At 42.0% G+C, this 19,146-nt stretch overlaps 3 protein-coding genes across 4 annotated transcripts in view; 1 reads left to right on the top strand and 2 right to left on the bottom strand.

Moving 5' to 3' along the window:
* The window catches only part of SLC2A8 (solute carrier family 2 member 8), a 38,149-nt gene extending 34,960 nt beyond the window's left edge, over positions 1–3,189 (bottom strand). Inside the window, exon 1 of the mRNA XM_082264691.1 lies at positions 3,106–3,189. Coding sequence (XP_082120817.1) covers positions 3,106–3,188 — 83 coding nt within the window. The 5' untranslated portion in view covers position 3,189. The remainder of the gene's footprint in view (positions 1–3,105) is intronic.
* LOC309559886 (sulfotransferase 1C1-like) overlaps positions 1–19,146 on the bottom strand; it is a 231,890-nt gene that overhangs the window by 99,592 nt on the left and 113,152 nt on the right. The gene's annotated exons all lie outside the window — the stretch shown is intronic.
* The window catches only part of FBXW2 (F-box and WD repeat domain containing 2), a 36,981-nt gene continuing 21,607 nt past the window's right edge, over positions 3,773–19,146 (top strand). For both annotated transcript variants that reach the window (XM_082264553.1, XM_082264552.1), the window contains exons 1-2: positions 3,773–3,843; positions 17,857–17,918. The gene's annotated coding sequence lies outside the window, so the exon portion shown is untranslated. The remainder of the gene's footprint in view (positions 3,844–17,856; positions 17,919–19,146) is intronic.

The raw sequence follows: 19,146 nt of genomic DNA, 5'->3' as shown, positions 1-19,146 counted from the left end.
CATGTTTACTGAGCCATCTTCTATGACAGTGTCCATAGTGTTCTATGACTGTCTAGTATATGTACACTTGACAGTCCTTTCTGTGATATGACTATGGCAGGTTGCCTGCATTTGGCAATTCTCTGGCGTTAAAGTTCATTGTCATTTCTCTTTTGTTTTCAAAGTGTCGGATTGTGTCCACAAAGCCATTCCTTTACATGAGGGGTCTTCATTAAGCTTCCACACTTTTATTTTTTCCTTGGAAACAGTGAGGGCAGGAGGAGTAGTAATAGGTGGTGTCTCAGAGTGTCATGTGACTAGTCTGGCAAGCCGCCTAGCCTTGCAGTTTAAAAGTTGTCACGCTGTGGTGAAGATGGCTGCGAAACTTATAAAAAAAAGTGCATAAAGTCAAAAACTTTTTGAAGAAGCCTCATATATATGGCAGCATAGCATTGTATTCACTGCATCATCCTTTGAAAGTACAGCATATGATAACATTAGCTGGTGTCAGAGCATACTCACAATTCCCTAATGTTATAGATCAGTATCAGACTGTGCACACCATTCTCTGCTGTTATAAGACAATTGCACTTAGTAGTTATCTGCTGTTATAGACAAGTTTCAGAGTGAGTACACTGGACCATTCTCTTCCATTATAACTCGTATGACAGTGTCAGGATGTGTGCACTGGACAACTCTCTATGGGTAAGGCTAAGGGTATCTCAACTGAGCTTCCACCACAATCTGCCTGTCAATTGCAGGCACCTGACAGGTAGATTGCAATCCCACTTAACTAAAGGGCCATACACACTATAAGATTTCCTGAAGACTTTTTCCTTCAGATTTTCTATCTAGTGCAAGGGCCTGCCAGATTGCATACAAATTGAAAGTGTTTAGGTTTGACCTCATATTATATGGTTTTGGTAAGTCTGAAGGAAAAAGTCTTCAGAAAATCTTATAGTGTGTATGGCCCATAACACTCTCCTATCATTTCCCCTGCAGTTAGAGCAGCACAGGGAAGCAACAAGTATCTCCGCTGTTACCTGATGACCCCCTCCTCCTCTCCTGTCCATGCAATGTGCTTGTATGTGACATCACATGGGATGAACGAGGGAGGAGGGCCAGAAGGGAACAGCATGGTAGAACTGGACTCTATCGCAGCAGCTTCCCTGTGCCACTCTGCATGTAAAAGAAAACTGCTACTGTAATGTGCCCTGCTGGCCCTCTGTGATCTGCTGAACCATAGTACCCCACCCCGCTAAACTCCTGTACACTACTTATCTCAAGCTCAACCCAGAATTCAGCATCTGTGCAAAAAAAAAAAAAAAAAGCAAGCACAGGTTTCACATTAAATAGGTAAGTTTTTTTTCCATTATTTCATGCTATTTCCAAAATTTATATTTTGTTATATCAACAGCTCGCTGATCACACCAATGTTCGCTGAGCTGTAGATGTGAACCTTATTTTAGGGGTTATATGTAAATCAAAAATAATCAGCGCAAGCCCACATTAAACAGAAAAAAAGAATCAATCAAGATTCTTGTGCACAAGGCTGCAAACAATCAGTGCCAAACACAAGTTTTCACAGGTGTTTTTGTTATTTTAGGGGTTTCCCCGAGATCTCAAACTTGTTATCAAGGATTCCTCCAAGGTAAAAGGGGCGAGAAATCCTGCTCTCTCTCGTTACAGGAGAGTGTCAGGGCGTGCGCACAGGACCAGTCTCTTCCCGCTACAGAAGAGCGTCAGGGGCGTGCGCACAGGACCAGTCTCTTCCCGTTACAGGAGAGTGTCAGGGCGTGCGCACAAGACCAGTCTCTTCCAGTTACAGGAGAGTGTCAGGGCGTGCGCACAGGACCAGTCTCTTCCCGCTACAGAAGAGCGTCAGGGGCGTGCGCACAGGACCAGTCTCTTCCCGTTACAGGAGAGTGTCAGGGCGTGCGCACAAGACCAGTCTCTTCCAGTTACAGGAGAGTGTCAGGGCGTACGCACAGGACCAGTCTCTTCCAGTTACAGGAGAGTGTCAGGGCGTGCGCACAGGACCAGTCTCTTCCCGCTACAGGAGAGCGTCAGGGCGTGAGCACAGGACCAGTCTCTTCCAGTTACAGGAGAGCGTCAGGGCGTACGCACAGGACCAGTCTCTTCCCGTTACAGGAGAGTGTCAGGGCATGCGCACAGGACCAGTCTCTTCCAGTTACAGGAGAGTGTCAGGGCATGCGCACAGGAGCAGTCTCTTCCCGTTACAGGAGAGTGTCAGGGCATGCGCACAGGACCAATCTCTTCACGTTACAGGAGAGTGTCAGGGCGTGCGCACAGGACCAATCTCTTCACGTTACAGGAGAGTGTCAGGGCGTGCGCACAGGACCAGTCTCTTCCCGTTACAGGAGAGTGTCAGGGCATGCGCACAGGACCAATCTCTTCCCGTTACAGGAGAGTGTCAGGGCATGTGCACAGGACCAGTCTCTCCCCGGTACAGGAGAGTGTCAGGGCGTGCGCACAGGACCAGTCTCTTCCCGTTACAGGAGAGTGTCAGGGCATGCGCACAGGACCAATCTCTTCCCGTTACAGGAGAGTGTCAGGGCATGCGCACAGGACCAGTCTCTTCCCGTTACAGGAGAGTGTCAGGGCATGTGCACAGGACCAGTCTCTTCCCGTTACAGGAGAGTGTCAGGGCATGCGCACAGGACCAGTCTCTTCACATTACAGGAGAGCGTCAGGGCGTGCGCACAGGACCAGTCTCTTCCAGTTACAGGAGAGCGTCAGGGCATGCGCACAGGACCAGTCTCTTCCCGTTACAGGAGAGCGTCAGGGCGTGCGCACAGGACCAGTCTCTTCCAGTTACAGGAGAGCGTCAGGGCGTGCGCACAGGACCAGTCTCTTCCAGTTACAGGAGAGCGTCAGGGCGTGCGCACAGGACCAGTCTCTTCCAGTTACAGGAGAGCGTCAGGGCGTGCGCACAGGACCAGTCTCTTCCAGTTACAGGAGAGTGTCAGGGCGTGCGCACTGGACCAGTCTCTTCCCGTTACAGGAGAGCGTCAGGGCGTGCGCACTGGTCACACCTCTTTCATCTTAGTACATTGATGAGCGCAGTATGTACACAGCGATTCCTGCCCCCGGCACACCCCGTACCTCAGATATGAGCCCTGCGTTGTCAGTCTGTCTTCAGTAGGAGAGGGATCCAGCAGGGGTTGGAAATCCTCGGCATCCATCATCCTGAAAGAGAAATGTGTCATTATAGCCGTATATGTACCACATCCCCCATATACCTCAGTGTATTCACCACAGATGTGATAAGAGGGCACCTGATTGGACAGTTTGGGTGAATGGTACCTGTATTCAAGGTAAAGGTTAGAGCACAGCTCGTCTCATAAATCACTGAGTGATGTCGCTATGTAACACCCCCGGAAAAGAGATAATGTATCATACAGTCACCCCGATGGCAGATCACTGCTGTAACCGCACTCCTCTCACTTGTATCTCTACAGCAATCACATGATCCCTTTCACTGGACAGCTGAGAGCATCACATGACACTGATTGGCCCTCCCCTGGAACTCGTATCGCAGGCGCCATATTGTTGTAGCCGATAGAATGACCCTTCCGATAGACTCAATGCAGGAACAACAAATCTACCAAGACCCGCCCCATCTGCCTACAGCCACCAGAATACCACTACGTATCTAGTCTACTGTCCTGCCCACACCAATCATGGCGGACACAGAGATTCTCGCGATATCTTTTAAGTCAGCCCTGAACAGAAGCAACGAGCGCGGGGAGCGGCGGCAGGGGGCGGGGTAGGCGGTAGTCAGAGTCTCCGCCTCCCGGGAAAGATGGTGGCAATGAGGAGGACGAACCCTTGGGGAACCAGGTACACTGACACCGGGGCCCTCCGTGAGGGCCACACCACAGTGACAGGCTGAATGGAGTCCCCGCCCACTTCCTGTCATCTCCTCCACCTCACCAAATCCTTCCACAGAACTCACAGCCCTGTGCACCGCACTTCTCCGTCCCGGGGGAATTAGAGACTGCAATGGATGATAATACACAATCTGTACCCCGCTGTATACCCCCCCCCCATTATGTAGATCACTGAGTACACACTATATACCCCCCTCATATATATCACTGTGTACACACTATATACCCCCCAATCATATATATCACTGTGTACACACTATATACCCCCCTCATATATATCACTGTGTACACACTATATACCCCCCTCATATATATCACTGTGTACACACTATATACCCCCCCAATCATATATATCACTGTGTACACACTATATACCCCCCCAATCATATATATCACTGTGTACACACTATATACCCCCCCAATCATATATATCACTGTGTACACACTATATACCCCCCTCATATATATCACTGAGTACACACTATATACCCCCCCTCATATATATCACTGTGTACATACTATATACCCCCCCCCCCCATTATATAGATCACTATGTACACACTATATACCCCCCAATGATATATATCACTGTGTACACACTATATACTCCCATCATATATATCACTGTGTACACACTATATACCTCCCCATCATATATATCACTGTGTACACACTATATACCCCCCCATCATATATATCACTGTGTACACACTATATACCCCCTCATATATATCACTGTGTACACACTATATACCTCCCCCTCATATATATCACTGTGTACACACTATATACCCCCCCCCAATCATATATATCACTGTGTACACACTATATACCCCCCCATATATATCACTGAGTGCACACTATATACCCCCCCTCATATATATCACTGAGTACACACTATATACCCCCTCATATATATCACTGAGTGCACACTATATACCCCCCCTCATATATATCACTGTGTACACACTATATACCCCCCTCATATATATCACTGTGTACACACTATATACCCCTCTCATATATATCACTGTGTACACACTATATACCCCTCTCATATATATCACTGTGTACACACTATATACCCCCCCAATCATATATATCACTGTGTACACACTATATACCCCCCCCCAATCATATATATCACTGTGTACACACTATATACCCCCCAATCATATATATCACTGTGTACACACTATATACCCCCCTCATATATATCACTGTGTACACACTATATACCCCCCTCATATATATCACTGAGTACACACTATATACCCCCCCTCATATATCACTGTGTACATACTATATACCCCCCCCCATTATATAGATCACTATGTACACACTATATACCCCCCAATGATATATATCACTGTGTACACACTATATACCTCCCCAATCATATATATCACTGTGTACACACTATATACCCCCTCATATATATCACTGTGTACACACTATATACCTCCCCATCATATATATATAACTGTGTACACACTATATACCCCCTCATATATATCACTGTGTACACACTATATACCCCCCCCCAATCATATATATCACTGTGTACACACTATATACCCCCCCATATATATCACTGAGTGCACACTATATACCCCCCTCATATATATCACTGTGTACACACTATATACCCCCCCAATCATATATATCACTGTGTACACACTATATACCCCCCTAATCATATATATCACTGTGTACACACTATATACCCCCATCATATATATCACTGTGTACACACTATATACCCCCCTCATATATATCACTGTGTACACACTATATACCCCCCAATCATATATATATCACTGTATACACACTATATACCTCCCCCAATCATATATATCACCGTGTACACACTATATACCCCCCCAATCATATATATATCACTGTGTACACACTATATACCCCCCTCATATATATCACTGAGTACACACTATATACCCCCATCATATATATCACTGTATACACACTATATACCCCCCTCATATATATCACTGTGTACACACTATATACCCCCCTCATATATATCACTGAGTACACACTATATACCCCCCTCATATATATCACTGAGTACACACTATATACCCCCCTCATATATATATATATATATATATATATATATCACTGTGTACACACTATATACCCCCCAATCATATATATCACTGTGTACACACTATATACCCCCCAATCATATATATCACTGTGTACACACTATATACCCCCCTCATATATATCACTGTGTACACACTATATACCCCCCTCATATATATCACTGAGTACACACTATATACCCCCCCTCATATAAATCACTGTGTACATACTATATACCCCCTACCCATTATATAGATCACTATGTACACACTATATACCCCCCAATGATATATATCACTGTGTACACACTATATACCTCCCCAATCATATATATCACTGTGTACACACTATATACTCCCATCATATATATCACTGTGTACACACTATATACCTCCCCATCATATATATCACTGTGTACACACTATATACCCCCCCATCATATATATCACTGTGTACACACTATATACCCCCTCATATATATCACTGTGTACACACTATATACCTCCCCATCATATATATCACTGTGTACACACTATATACCTCCTCATATATATCACTGTGTACACACTATATACCCCCCCCAATCATATATATCACTGTGTACACACTATATACCCCCCCCATATATATCACTGAGTGCACACTATATACCCCCCCTCATATATATCACTGAGTACACACTATATACCCCCTCATATATATCACTGAGTGCACACTATATACCCCCCCTCATATATATCACTGTGTACACACTATATACCCCCCTCATATATATCACTGTGTACACACTATATACCCCTCTCATATATATCACTGTGTACACACTATATACCCCTCTCATATATATCACTGTGTACACACTATATACCCCCCCAATCATATATATCACTGTGTACACACTATATACCCCCCCCAATCATATATATCACTGTGTACACACTATATACCCCCCAATCATATATATCACTGTGTACACACTATATACCCCCCTCATATATATCACTGTGTACACACTATATACCCCCCTCATATATATCACTGAGTACACACTATATACCCCCCCTCATATATCACTGTGTACATACTATATACCCCCCCCATTATATAGATCACTATGTACACACTATAAACCCCTTAATGATATATATCACTGTGTACACACTATATACCTCCCCAATCATATATATCACTGTGTACACACTATATACCCCCTCATATATATCACTGTGTACACACTATATACCTCCCCATCATATATATCACTGTGTACACACTATATACCCCCTCATATATATCACTGTGTACACACTATATACCCCCCCCCAATCATATATATCACTGTGTACACACTATATACCCCCCCAATCATATATATCACTGTGTACACACTATATACCCCCCCATATATATCACTGAGTGCACACTATATACCCCCCTCATATATATCACTGTGTACACACTATATACCCCCCCAATCATATATATCACTGTGTACACACTATATACCCCCCTAATCATATATATCACTGTGTACACACTATATACCCCCCTAATCATATATATCACTGTGTACACACTATATTCCCCCATCATATATATCACTGAGTACACACTATATACCCCCCTCATATAGATCACTGTGTACACACTATATACCCCCCTCATATATATCACTGAGTACACACTATATACCACCCCTCATATATATCACTGTGTACACACTATATACCCCCCAATCATATATATATATCACTGTATACACACTATATACCTCCCCCAATCATATATATCACCGTGTACACACTATATACCCCCCCAATCATATATATATCACTGTGTACACACTATATACCCCCCTCATATATATCACTGAGTACACACTATATACCCCCATCATATATATCACTGTATACACACTATATACCCCCCTCATATATATCACTGTGTACACACTATATACCCCCCTCATATATATCACTGAGTACACACTATATACCCCCCTCATATATATCACTGTGTACACACTATATACCCCCCTCATATATATCACTGTGTACACACTATATACCCCCCTCATATATATCACTGAGTAAACACTATATACCCCCCTCATATATATCACTGTGTACACACTAGAGCTGCACGATTCTGGCCAAAATGAGAATCACGATTTTTTAGCTTGGAATAAAGATCACGATTCTCTCACGATTCTCTGTGTAACTATATACCTCCCCATCATATATATCACTGTGTACACACTATATACCCCCTCATATATATCACTGTGTACACACTATATACCCCCCCCAATCATATATATCACTGTGTACACACTATATACCCCCCCAATCATATATATCACTGTGTACACACTATATACCCCCCTCATATATATCACTGAGTACACACTATATACCCCCATCATATATATCACTGTATACACACTATATACCTCCCCCAATCATATATATCACCGTGTACACACTATATACCCCCCCAATCATATATATATCACTGTGTACACACTATATACCCCCCTCATATATATCACTGAGTACACACTATATACCCCCATCATATATATCACTGTATACACACTATATACCCCCCTCATATATATCACTGTGTACACACTATATACCCCCCTCATATATATCACTGAGTACACACTATATACCCCCCTCATATATATCACTGTGTACACACTATATACCCCCCTCATATATATCACTGTGTACACACTATATACCCCCCTCATATATATCACTGAGTAAACACTATATACCCCCCTCATATATATCACTGTGTACACACTAGAGCTGCACGATTCTGGCCAAAATGAGAATCACGATTTTTTAGCTTGGAATAAAGATCACGATTCTCTCACGATTCTCTGTGTAACTATATACCTCCCCATCATATATATCACTGTGTACACACTATATACCCCCTCATATATATCACTGTGTACACACTATATACCCCCCCCCAATCATATATATCACTGTGTACACACTATATACCCCCCCCAATCATATATATCACTGTGTACACACTATATACCCCCCTAATCATATATATCACTGTGTACACACTATATTCCCCCATCATATATATCACTGAGTACACACTATATACCCCCCTCATATAGATCACTGTGTACACACTATATACCCCCCTCATATATATCACTGAGTACACACTATATACCACCCCTCATATATATCACTGTGTACACACTATATACCCCCCAATCATATATATATATCACTGTATACACACTATATACCTCCCCCAATCATATATATCACCGTGTACACACTATATACCCCCCCCCAATCATATATATATCACTGTGTACACACTATATACCCCCCTCATATATATCACTGAGTACACACTATATACCCCCATCATATATATCACTGTATACACACTATATACCCCCCTCATATATATCACTGTGTACACACTATATACCCCCCTCATATATATCACTGAGTACACACTATATACCCCCCTCATATATATCACTGTGTACACACTATATACCCCCCTCATATATATCACTGTGTACACACTATATACCCCCCTCATATATATCACTGAGTAAACACTATATACCCCCCTCATATATATCACTGTGTACACACTAGAGCTGCACGATTCTGGCCAAAATGAGAATCACGATTTTTTAGCTTGGAATAAAGATCACGATTCTCTCACGATTCTCTGTGTAACAAAAAAAAAATTGGGATAACATTTATTGTTACGTTTTTTTTTTTTTTATTCATTAAAGTCTATTAATTGCGTTTGAAAGACTGCTGCGCAAATACAGTGTGACATAAAATATTACAACAATCGCCATTTTATTCTGTAGGGTCTCTGCTAAAAAAAATATATAAAATGTTTGGGGGTTCTAAGTACTTTTCTAGCAAAAAAAAACTGATTTTAACTTGCAAGCAACAAGTGTCAGAAAAAGGTCTAGTCTTTAAGAGGTTAAACTTCCTTTCTCCCTGGCAGAGGGAAGGAAAAGATACAATGTAATTATTTTGTTTATAGTTACTGGGAGATGCTGATAGGAGTTTGCCAGGAGGCTTTTTTTTTTTTCACAGCTGTTCTCTCTGCTTCCTCACAGCTATGCAGCTATGCAAAGAATCGAGCATATGTCAGGTTTAGATCGTCAGGGGGGGTGAATCTAGATCGCGATTTTCATACGATTAATCGTGCAGCTCTAGTACACACTACTATATACCCCCCCAATCATATATATATCACTGTGTACACACTATATACCCCCCCCCAATCATATATATATCACTGTGTACACACTATATACCCCCCAATCATATATATATCACTGTGTACACACTATATACCCCCCTCATATATATCACTGTGTACACACTATATACCCCCCATCATATATATCACTGTGTACACACTATATACCCCCCATCATATATATCACTGTGTACACACTATTTACCCCCCATCATATATATCACTGTGTACACACTATATACCCCCCTCATATATATCACTGTGTACACACTATATACCCCCCCTCATATATATCACTGAGTACACACTATATACCCCCCCATCATATAGATCACTGAGTACACACTATATACCCCCCCATCATATAGATCACTGAGTACACACGATATACCCCCCCTATCATATAGATCACTGAGTACACACTATACCCCCCATCATATAGATCACTGAGTACACACTATATACCCCCCCATCATATAGATCACTGAGTACACACTATATACCCCCCCTATCATATAGATCACTGAGTACACACTATACCCCCCCCCATCATATTGATCACTGAGTACACACTATATACCCCCCCCCCATCATAAAAGATGACTGAGTACACACTATATACCCCCCCATCATATAGATCACTGAGTACACACTATATACCCCCCCCAATCATATAGATCACTGAGTACACACTATATATCCCCCATCATATACATCACTGAGCACACTATATACCCCCCATCATCTTTATCACTGTGTGTATACGGTGGGGATCGAAAGTTTGGGCACCCCAGGTAAAATTTTGTATTAATGTGCATAAAGAAGCCAAGGAAAGATGGAAAAATCTCCAAAAGGCAACAAATTACAGATTAGACATTCTTATATGTCAACAAAAGTTAATTTTATTTCCATCATTTACACTTTCAAAATTACAGAAAACAAAAAAATGGTGTCTGCAAAAGTTTGGGCACCCTGCAGAATTTATAGCATGCACTGCCCCCTTTGCAAGGTTGAGACCTGCCAGTGTCATGGATTGTTCTCAATCATCGTCTGGGAAGACCAGGTGATGTCAATCTCAAAGGTTTTAAAGCGGAGTTCCGGGCACAGAATTGTTTTTTCAATGAACATACCCCCGGGACAGTCAGGGCTAGTACATTCCACAATGGATAGCCTCTGATCTGTCCCGGTTCGCACTTACCTGCAAGAAGAAATACTCACTTTTAAAATTTCTTCTCCAGCGCTGCCATCTCTGTTGTGGGCAGCTGAAGCCAGCGTGATCCTCCTCTGCGTCCTCTTCCGCGTCTTCTTCTCCCAGAATGCGTCTTCACCGGCCCCTCTCGTCACTTCCGGTGCGGTCTGACCTTGCCCTAACAATCAGCAAGAAGGAAACACAGGCGCCACTCTAAGTGCAGTAACTTGAAATTTATTAGATAAGACCACTGAAAAAGGGGGTACTCACAAAGGTGATAAATGCAAAGCTCATAAACAACACTCCTGTAAGGATCAAGATGGCTGGAGCGGTAACGGAAGACAGGCTGTGAACGGTGACTGGCCGCACTTCCTAGTCCCGGGGACACTCACATGCCGATCTGTCGTCACTTCCGGAAGCGTGATTACGTCATGGCGCCGGCGACGCGTTCTCGGAGCATGTGCTCCTTCCTCAGGCCGATATTGTGCCGTTTTGGATGTGGGACTTAAGTAGAATGGGAGCCTGAATCTTCTCGGTCCTAAAGCCCGCCTTATTATCAGCAGGAAGTGTTATTCTAATACATTTAGCAGCAACCAGCTCATATAGATAAAAGATTTTGGCATATTTGACAGCAGTATACAAAACAAAGATTAAGCAGTGGTTTAAAACGCACAGGAAACAATAGTAAAACCGCTTATGGGCAAAAAATCAAATAAATTGAATTAAATTAAATAAAAATAATATAAATATGCATGTAATTAGCGATATCATCAGCAATAAGAAATTGGAAAATAAAAATAAAATATGATAAAAAATATAATAAAGAATAAAACATATATAATAATAAATAGAACAATACCATGGATTTACTAAATATATAATAAATATATATAAAAAAAGATTGATTAAAAGTATAAATTTTATGTATATGTACATGCACGTGACATCATTATGATCCTCATGCACATAAATAACAGCTATGAATGGTAAGTGAATAAATATTATAAATCAATTTATACGTATGTATGGGTAAATATTACGATGTTAAGAATGAAGGGAATGTGTTAAGAATGTCTCAAATATTTCCAAAATGTCTAAAGATATCCAAAAATATCTAAAATATCAAAAACCCATTAAAAGGATAAATATGCACTCGTATTCCATAAATTGTATGTCAACAAGAAAAGGTAGAAGATTAGATATGATAAAAATGGTGGAGACGAAATCTAGAGACCCTGTTCAAGGAGGACTATATAAGCAAATTCGTTTCGATTTCCTCATTTAGGCCACCCGGCACTAGTGTGTCTAGGATGTAGATCCAGTACGCCTCCCTTTGGCACAACCGATTGAAACGCTCAGCTGGTGCGAAGGTGGCTGGTATGGACTCTATGATCCATACTCTCAAACCAAGGGATGATTTATCATGTAACAGCAAAAAGTGAAGTGGAACGCTGTGCTTGTCCTCCCCTGCTTCTACAAATCTGCGATGTTCCCCAAATCTTTTCCTCAAGGGACGAATGGTTCTTCCTACATAGAACTGTCCACACGGACATGTCAAACAATAGATGACCTAGTCTGTGGAACAGTTATAGAATTTTGTGATAGGGTATGTTTTGCCCTTGACCTCAAAACTTTTTTGCCCATGGGTTACATGCTTACACGTTAAACATAATGCTTTGCGGCATTGGAACACGCCTATGAGCGGGATAAGGCACGGTCTCGCTTGGAAGGGTGTGGGTGAATTCTTCAATTTACTAGGAGCCACCATACTCCTTAATGTTTCTAGCCTTTCGATAGGTAACCCTGGGTTTGGATGGTAGATTATCCTTAAGATGGGGATCCTCCAGTAGAATCGGCCAATGTTTCACCAAAACTTGTTCCATCTTTTTGAATTTGGTGTGGAATTGAGTAATAAATCTCGGTATAGTGATCTCTGTGTTTGGTGTCTTATTCTCATTCTGTACATAACCAGTCTTGTACGTATCCTGGGCAAGATTTAACAAGGGTTCTAGGAAGGCCTTATCTGTAAATTTCCCATTTTGCCCATGGGTTACATGCTTACACGTTAAACATAATGCTTTGCGGCATTGGAACACGCCTATGAGCATAGTCTCCATCATTAGTACAATTTCTGCGAAGTCTGCAGAATTGGCTCTTAGGGATAATATTGATCCACCTGGGGTGGTGGCAGCTCTTAAAGTGCAAAAAAAGAATTGTCCGCTGTGGGTTTGGTGTAATTATTTGCCTCTATTTTACCCTCACGATGGTAAAGAAGGAGATCCTGAAAGGCAAACTCAACAGGATGATGAACTGAAGTGAATGATAAACTGTAGTTGTTAGAATTACAGTGGCTGACAAATTCTGAAAGCAAAGTGTCCGTGCCATCCCAGATTATAATTATGTCGTCTATATATCTCCCATAAAAGACAATATGGGAGGTATATGGATTGTTGTTCCAGACATAATTGTCCTCCGACATGCCCATAGTCAAATTGGCATAGCTGGGGGCAAAATTTTCCCCCATAGCTGTGCCATTGACTTACAGGTAGTACTCCCCATCAAATTGGAAGTAATTGTGGGTGAGACAAAACCTGGTTGCTTCCACAACAAACTGGGCCTGTGAAGGGTTAATGGTGGGATGGTTCGTAAGAGCCCGAGCCACTGCTTCAAGGCCTACGGAGTGCGGGATGGAGGTGTATAGAGATTCTACGTCCAAGGAAGCCCACAGATACGTGGGTTCCCAACCATATGGTGATAGTAATTCCAAGAGATGGACTCCATCCCAGATATAGGATGTCAGATTTTGGGCCATTGGTTGTAAAAATTGATCCACGTACTGTGAAAAAAGATTTGTACTACTATCCATGGCTGCAACTATCGGTCTACCTGGTGGATTCTCTGAATTTTTATGCACTTTAGGAATGTGATAAAAATAAGTTGTAGAAAAGAAATCTCTAATAAAGGAGTGTTCTAATTTGTTAATGATGCCTGCTTCCTTGGCCTGTGTTAGGAGCCCTGTTGCCTCACTAATATAACTGGGTTGGGGGTCTGTTGGGAGTTTGCGGTATGTTGCAGTATATGCCAAAAGGCGATGGGCTTCCCTAAGATAATCCACTCTGTCTTGGATGACTATACCCCCTCCTTTGTCTGCATTTTTGATGATCAACTCGTAATTTTTAGATAACTCGGTAAGGGCCTGCCTCTCTCCACGATCCAGATTGGAGTTTTTAGGGAAGAATTTGTTATCCGACTTGTTCTGAGTACACATCTTTTTAATCTCAGAGAACACCACCTGGTAAAAAGTCTGTACATAAGGACCTTTCGAATGTACAGGATTAAATGAGGACTTGGACCGGAAGTTTGTAATGCTGTATTGGTGGGAAAGTGGAAGGATGCTGGGTGAAATGGGTAAGATCTTCGTCATCATCGCTGATATATAGTTCCTCAAGGAGTTTTTGACATATCGGATCAAGAGAGGATTCAAATTCAGTCTCTAGAATAGTCGGAGGTGGCTGGGTGGAGCTATTTTTGTGGATGGCTGCACCGGGGAGGACAGATCCTATCCTATAGTCGTCCCTGTTGTCTCTAGGTGGCCTCCAGATACTGAAGGGCTGGGCGAAGCCCTTGGGCTCAAGTTTGCCAGTTACCGTTCACAGCCTGTCTACCGATACCACTCCAGCCATCCTGATCCTTACCGGAGTGTTGTTTATGAGCTTTGCATTTATCACCTTTGTGAGTACCCCCTTTTTCAGTGGTCTTATCTAATAAATTTCAAGTTACTGCACTTAGAGTGGCGCCTGTGTTTCCTTCTAGTTGGCTCCAAGCAATATTCTACTTGTCACTAGAGCTGCCTCAGGAGTGCACCTTGGGATTTTTTATGGACCTTCTTATGGACCTTTTTATACATGAACCTATGCATTGTCCTTTTAATTGACAACCATTTACTCTGGTTGTTGTGTTTTCAGTAACACTGTTGAAGTCCCTGGTGATACTTCCTTTCCCCGTTGTGCGCCAGCTGTTTATTTTTATCCCTAACGATCAGCACCATGGGATCTTCTAAGCAGTTGTCTAGAAAACTGAAACCGAAAATAGTTGATGCTCACAAAGCTGGAGAAGGCTATAAGAAGATAGCAAAGCGTTTTCAGATGTCAATATCCTCTGTTCGGAATGTAATTAAGAAATGGCAGTCATCGGGAACAGTGGAAGTTAAAGCAAGATCTGGAAGACCAAGAAAAATATCAGACAGAACAGCTCGCAGGATTGTGAGAAAAACAATTCAAAGCCCACGTTTGACTGCACAATCTCTCCAGAAAGATCTGACAGACACTGGAGTTGTGGTACACTATTCCACTATAAAGAGATACTTATACAAATATTGTCTTCATGGAAGAGTCATCAGAAGAAAACCTCTTCTACGTCCTCACCACAAAAATCAGAGTTTGAACTTTGCAAATGAACATATAGACAAGCCTGATGTATTTTGGAAACAAGTTCTGTGGACCGATGAGGTTAAAATCAAACTTTTTGGCCGAAATGAGCAAAGGTACGTTTGGAGAAGAAGGGGCACAGAATTTAATGAAAAGAACCTCTGTCCAACTGTTAAGCATAGGGGTGGATCAATCATGCTTTGGGGTTGTATTGCAGCCAGTGGCACAGGGAACATCTCACAAGTAGATGGAAAAATGGATTCAATAAAATTTCAGCAAATTTTGGATGGTAACTTGATGCCATCTGTGAAAAAGCTGAAGTTAAAGAGAGGATGGCTTCTACAAATGGATAATGATCCAAAACACACCTCAAAATCCATGGGGGATTACATCAAGGGGCATAAACTGAAGAATTTGCCATGGCCTTCACAATCTCCTGACCTCAACATAATTGAAAATCTATTGATAGACCTTAAAAGAGCAGTGCGTGACAGACAGCCCAGAAATCTCAAAGGACTGGAAGACTTTTGTAAGGAAGAATGGGCAAAGGTACCTCAAACAAGAATTGAAATACTCTTGGCTGGCCACAAAAAGCATTTACAAGCTGTGATACTTGCCAAAGGGGGCAGTACAAGATATTAACTCTGTAGGGTGCCCAAACTTTTGCAGACGCCATTTTTTTGTTTTCTGTAATTTTGAAAGTGTCAATGATGGAAATAAAATCTAACTTTTGTTGACATATTATAAGAATGTCCAATCTGTAATTTGATGCATTTTGGAGATTTTTCCATCTTTCCTTGGCTTCTTTATGCACATTAACCACTTTACCACCGGAGGATTTTGCTGTCTTCCGTCCAGGCCACTTTTTGCGATTCGGCGCTGTGCGACTTCAACTGACAATTGCGCGGTCGTGCGACGCCGTACCCAAACAAAATTTACGTCCTTTTTTTCCCACAAACAGAGCTTTCTTTTGGTGGTATTTGATCACCTGTGCGATTTTTACTTTTTGCGCTATAAACAAAAAAAGAGCGTTTATTTTGAAAAAATAACAATATTTTTAACATTTTTTTATATGAAATTCCCCCCAAAAAAGATGTAAAAACCAATTTTTTTTAAAATTTTTGGCCAATTTGTTTTATGCTACATATGTTTGGTAAAAAAAATCGCAATAAGCGTATTTTGATTGGTTTGCGCAAAAGTTATTGCGTTTACTAACAAAGGGAAAGATTTCTGTCATTTTTGGTGTTTTTTTTTTAACGCGTAATGGCGGCGATCTGCGATTTTTTTTTTTTGCGGGACTGCGACATTGCGGCGGACAGATCGGACCCTTGACTGACATTTTTGACACTTTTGGGGGTGCCAGTGACATTACTGCAGTAATCAGTGCTATAAATATGCACTGTTACTGTAAAAATGACACTGGCAGGGAAGGGGTTAATTTTATTGGAGAGGGAGGGGTTAATGTATGCCTGGTGCTTACTGACGTGTAGGGGGGGAGGTGACTGTGTGAGTCATGGACAGATCGGATGTCCAGCTATGCTGAACAGTCCGATCTGTCACTCCCTGTCACTATGGAGATCCGCCCGCTGTGTTTACACACAGCGGGCGGATCTCCAGACTCGATCCCCGACGATCGGGTAAGAACAGCGGCGATCGCCGCTGCTCCTCCCCTGGCCCGACTCCCGCTGTGAATGAAAACAGCGGGAGCGAGCCTCCGGCGGCGCGCAAGCGCCGCCCGGAAGGGGGAGTGTCCAACGACGTTAATACTACGTCGCTGGACGATAACGAGCCACTCTGCCGCAGTAGTATTACTGTGAGCGGTTGTAGAGTGGTTAATACAAATTTTTACCTGGGGTGCCCAAACTTTCGATCACCACTGTACCTCAATCTCTGTATCAGAGAAGCTTTAAAAAAAAGTATGTGTGTTTATAATATGTCCTTTTGTCATTCTGTCCAGGCATCATCTATAGGGTATGCTGAGTCAGTGGTGTGCCGATTAGAGGAGACATTACTGTGATGGTGCGTATTGCTCCCCTGTCCTCTATATGTTACTTTGATAGTATAATTCTTTTTAAATCGACACTGTATATTACTGAGACGAGGAGCATGAGTCTTGTATAAACTTTATATTACTGTCATGCAGGTATCACTTATCTGTAGTGCTGTTAGTCAGCCAGGAGTTGCATGTCATGTTATATAGTGACCACCACATATGATAAAAATAAACAGGTTCCAAAATGTGAAAATATAATAATGTTCATTATTCTTTCTTTTGACTAGCAGTCAGTCTGGTGCAGGGAATCTGCGGGCAAAAAAGTTTTGGATTTTGGTGTTTGGCTGGTAGAACAAAAAAGTTTAGAGGCGCCTGTGTGGTATATGATCCTCTGTCAATGAGGCCTTTAGGGTTGTTTTTTTTTCTTTTGCTATTACAATTAAAAAATGGGGTTTAGGGGTTAGGTTTTTCAGATCAGTCATACCTGGTGCCTGCAGGCATGCCCAGGGTTGCGTTGGGGTTTAAAATATATCTAAAGCAATTTTTTATTTTTTCTAGATAGTTTTGGAAACATTTAAAACTCCTGTCCTGTCAATTCTTTTTTTTTTATCGGTATCTCATTTGGGCGATTTTCCTTCACTTTCTGTCATATTGGTGCAACAAGAAGTAGTAGAAAGAGGTCTTTCTAAAGTGGGAGAAATACCCCCTTAGTCCGTTGTCACTGTAATATTGGAACGTTTCTCTTTTCATCACTTGCCTAGCTCTCCTCCATTATGAAGCTGCTCTGGCAATCTCTGTTCAGTTATGCAAGATTTTAATATAGTTAAAGCGGAACTAAACCCTTCTATCATTTACAGCCAAGGAAGCTGCCATCTTCGCCTCTGATTGATCAGCATTTGCCATGGTGTTGCACATGTGATCAGCTATGACACAAGTAATTTGATGGCTTGACAGGTCAGTTGAGAGCACAGGCAGATGTGACATTTATCATTCATGTCATGCCTTTAATGTATCCGTTTTTCAAAACCGAGCGGAACTAAACTCTCCTATCCTTTACAGCCATGGAAGCTACTATCTTGGGCTCTGTTTGATCTGCAGTTGGCATGGTATTGTACACATGAACAGTTATGGCACCAGCCATAACTGATGATTTGACAATTCGATTGAGAGCACAAGCAAATGTGACAGTTATCATTCACGGCATGCCTTTAAAGCAGAACTAAACCATCCTATTTTTTTCAGCCAAAGAAGCTG

The sequence above is a fragment of the Pelophylax lessonae genome (genome assembly GCF_965119305.1).
Source record: "Pelophylax lessonae genome assembly, chromosome: 7".
NCBI classification, from domain to species: Eukaryota; Metazoa; Chordata; class Amphibia; order Anura; family Ranidae; genus Pelophylax; species Pelophylax lessonae.
Note: the sequence above shows the minus strand (reverse complement) of the source record. Positions and strands in the feature narration are given on the sequence as shown.